At 56.8% G+C, this 3,782-nt stretch overlaps 1 protein-coding gene across 1 annotated transcript; it reads right to left on the reverse strand.

Annotated features, from left to right (window-relative positions):
* Positions 1–51: 51 nt before the first annotated feature.
* LOC137141582 (uncharacterized) lies at positions 52–3,550 on the reverse strand (the record flags this gene model as incomplete). The annotated part of the gene is made up of 4 exons (XM_067530513.1): positions 3,482–3,550; positions 3,079–3,377; positions 2,459–2,531; positions 52–360 (listed from the first exon to the last, which is right to left on the reverse strand). Coding segments are annotated over exons 1-4 (727 nt in total), but the record flags the coding sequence as incomplete, so codon positions are not given.
* Positions 3,551–3,782: the final 232 nt, after the last annotated feature.

Raw genomic sequence — 3,782 nt, forward strand, 5'->3', positions numbered from 1 at the left:
TTTCTGTCTCACTTCCCCATGTGTGTGCATCACTGTGAGACACTCCCCCACTGCCGTACCACACGGCACAGGAATAATCAGCCTCATCCTCTGCCTGGACACTGGTGATGGTTAAATACCAAACGTTGCTGGAACTCTCCTTGGAACCTGAGAATCGATCGGGAACCCCAGAGCCCCTGCTCATGCTGTTGTAGTAAGAGAGCAGGTACCGCGGGGGGCTGCCAGACTTCTGTTGCTGCCAGCTCTGGGGATAGCTCTGCACCGTGAAGCCGCTGCTCATGGAACAGGAGATTTTAACTGTCTGTCCAGGGGACGTGGTCACGGAGGGCGGCTGAGTCAGGACAGGCTGGGAGCTGGCGGCTGGGGAGACAATAGTAAACGGTGTTACCGCCCGGGGAGAACTGACCCTGGGAACTCACACTGCAGGGAGTGAACAGGATTCTTTTCATCCTCTCCCTTCCCCGCTGTTCTCACCTGTGCACCACGTCCCCAGCAGGACCAGGAGCGGAGCCCAGAGCATGGTGAGGCGAATTCAGACTCCTGAAAGCAACAAAGGTGATCACACTGAATGCCTGGCTGTATCTGCCCCTTGTCCTGAACCTCCTAAATAAGGAGTATGCAAGCTCCACCCCTTATGCTAATCTCCTCTCCCCTGAGGGGCCATGTGACCGCACAGAGCCGGCCCTGTGGGAGGAGACACAGCTGACAAGCTCCTGCTTTATAAAGGCAGCCCCCACAGCTGGCAGTAGAAGACTCACCACGAGATCCCACAGCTCTTCTCCTAATGCACCTTACAGTGACGATGATGCTTTAGATACTGTTAGCCCCTTGATACACTCTTCTCATACGTGTGTGACACCCACAGAACGTAGCAGAGCTGAGCCAAGCCGATGCACAGGGAAAACACAGGGAGAGGCACCTGCGATGGAGATTCACTGATCACAATACCCAGCCCCCGATCGCCCCACAGGGGATACATTGCCCCAGAGAGTCAATAGAAAACCCTCAAGGATCCCAGACGGTCTCATCATGACATCGAGCAGGTAGAGAAACAGGAAGTAGCACAGAGAAGGGCTATTGTATAGAAACACAAATAATTATCAACCCACAAACTTCTGAAGAGCCCCTTGTGCTGAGAAACATTTGCCTTCAGTGACTTTATCCCTTTTCTCTCTTCAGAAATTATCCACAAAATGGCTGTTCAGATTTGTGCAACGCACATGTTCCGTGAAAGTGTCGCATCCCCCCGCTCACTACTGAGCTATTGGGTTTGCCTCTTCCTTATCTGGTGTGTCGTCTGTCTGGTCACCGAAGTCACCTGCTTTTACTTCTGCTCTGAGACTGAATGGCTGGAAATGTAAGAACTAGGAGGGGAGAAATCAGAGTTCACCACAACCGTGTGCAGACTTGTGTCCGGAGCCAGTGTGCAAATGCATGCGCAAGGGTGTTTGTGACATTTTTTTCTTTCACGCCCCCACCCCACTCGCCCTCCCGGCTGGAGATGTTCCTGGAGAAGAAATGAAAAGGTGAATGAATCCCCTCCCGGCGCATGGGCGGGGTGTGAGCCCGAGGGAAGGTCATGGACATCGAGTTGCAATCTTGGCCCATTGCTACGAGAAACAGCTGCCGTGTGGCACCGGGTGTCACTACACCGCACCGGCAGTGCTCTAGCAGGCCACACGGGCCCACTGGAGCCAATGGGCGTCTTCCTAGTGACGTCAGTGGGCTCTGGATCGGGGCCTAGGAGAGCTCTGAGGTGCCGTTGCCCCCTGGATTCAGAAACGAGCTCAAGCGCTGAAGCCCCAATCTGGGCCACAATCTAAATTCCCCCAAATCGAGTGCGTGGGTGGGGTGGGGGTGGGGCACCGTCTCGCTCTGTTCTGGTTCAGGCCCCGGGATGTTTTCGGTCTCCACTGACTTGTATTGAAGTGGCAGGAAGTGATCACACGGGAAAGAGAAACGCCAGGAGAGCGGCCATCACGAACTGCCCCCCAGCGAGCAGCCCTGCGACCATGGCGATAGGAGCCAGCGCGCAGAGCAATCCTGGAGAGGGCTCTCCTTCCCCCCCAGAGACAGGCTGACTCCTAAGTGCTCTGGGAAGCCACGAAGGGGAGGACGGTGTCTCTGGTTTGGGAGGCTGGGTCGAACGTTCCCAGCGCAGAGCCTGCCTCATTGCATGGGACACCGGAGCAGGCGGGAGACCAGAGCGAGAACACGAACCAAGCGGCAGGAGGCATGATGTGTCCCTGCCAGGGCCTGACGAGGATAAAACGCAGCTCGCCTCCATCTCTGAGTTACCCTCCCTGCCCCAGGAGGGATGCCTGGCACACAACCGAGGGGCAGAGCAAGAGAAGAGATGATTTCTATGGGGATGGGAGCGGGACAGGCACTGCTAAGATTTGGAGGCACATTAAACATGCAATTCCCTCCCACCCCCCGGTGAGAGAAGCCCACATACTAGTGCAGGAGTGAGGAGCACCAGAGCGGGCAGTGGGGCGGACACGGCGCTGGCTGAGACAACGCTGGAAGAACTGTCAGAAATGGGAGGAGAACTAGTCACTGTGTCTACATTAACGTCTCTCCGGAAATCTCCTGCTGTGGCAGGCCCTGGTGTGAGCAGTACAGGGAGCCCTAGTGTAGACAGTGTTTTACCACCATGTCGACTAACCCGGCTGGGGGCAGGTGGTAGGGCAGTGGTGGGGGGTTAAGGGAGATGCTAGTGTAAGGCGAGGCTCTAGAGGACAAGGTCAGGGAGGAGGGGAGCTCTGGGACAGAGTGACCACAACTCCTGCGTTCGCTAGCACAGCCCCAGCCTTTGCCGCAGCGGGACGTTGACTCTGCAGCCAGCAGCTGAACTTTTCTATCGAGGTTCTTATGCTGCACCCATCACTGCAGTACCTGCGCCCCTAGACTGGCCCACTGGGCAACCAGACACTGCCACTGGCCAGCAGCTCATCTATTGCAGGAGGAACCAAACTGCGCAGCAGAGCAGAGCCCAGGCTGGCGGAGATGAGAGGGAGAAGAAAGGGGAGGTTTTTGTCTCAGTTCCCCATTGGGCTGCATCACTGTGATTCACACTCCAGCAGTCGACAGAATACAGTAATAGTCAGCCTCATCCTCTGCCAGGACACCGGTGATGGTCAGGGCAGCCTTGTTACCGGATATGGATCCAGAGAACCGGGCAGGGATCCCCAAGGGCCTGCTATTAGTATCGTATATAAGCTGCTGAGGAGCAGAGCCAGGTTTCTGCTGGAACCAGCCGGGATAGTTGCCGGTGGTGATGGCTCCGGTGCTCAGGCTGCAGGACAGAGTGACAGCCCCCCCTGGGGACACCGACATCGAGGGCTCCTGCGTCACCATGGGCTGCGAGCTGACCCCTGAAATCAACATTACAAACACACTCAGCACATGGGCTCCGGACCCTCCCAGACAAACCTCCACCTACAAGTTTCCTTCATATGTTGGTCACTAATTCCCTCACCCGAGCAGTACGTGAGCAGTGTGAGGAGCAGAGGGGCCCAGGCCATGGTGGGATGCAGACGAGCTTGGCTTCCTGGGGAAACGGGTCTGTGGCTGGGACCTGCCGATTCTCTCTTAAACCCCCAGAGCGGAGAACGGCCCCTGCATGCAAATCTGCTCCCCGCTCACTGGCTGCAGGTGGGACCGGATTAACGCAGGGGCTTTAGGGGCTGCAGGCCAGGGCCTCCGGCTAAGGGGGGCCCCTCTATGGCAGGAGTCGGCAACCTTTCAGATGTGGCGTGCCAAGTCTTCCCTCTTTGACT

The sequence above is a fragment of the Emydura macquarii genome, unplaced genomic scaffold (assembly GCF_026122565.2).
Source record: "Emydura macquarii macquarii isolate MOO-44397 ecotype Brisbane River unplaced genomic scaffold, CSIRO-AGI_Emac_v2 contig_3091, whole genome shotgun sequence".
In the NCBI taxonomy this organism is placed as follows: Eukaryota; Metazoa; Chordata; order Testudines; family Chelidae; genus Emydura; species Emydura macquarii.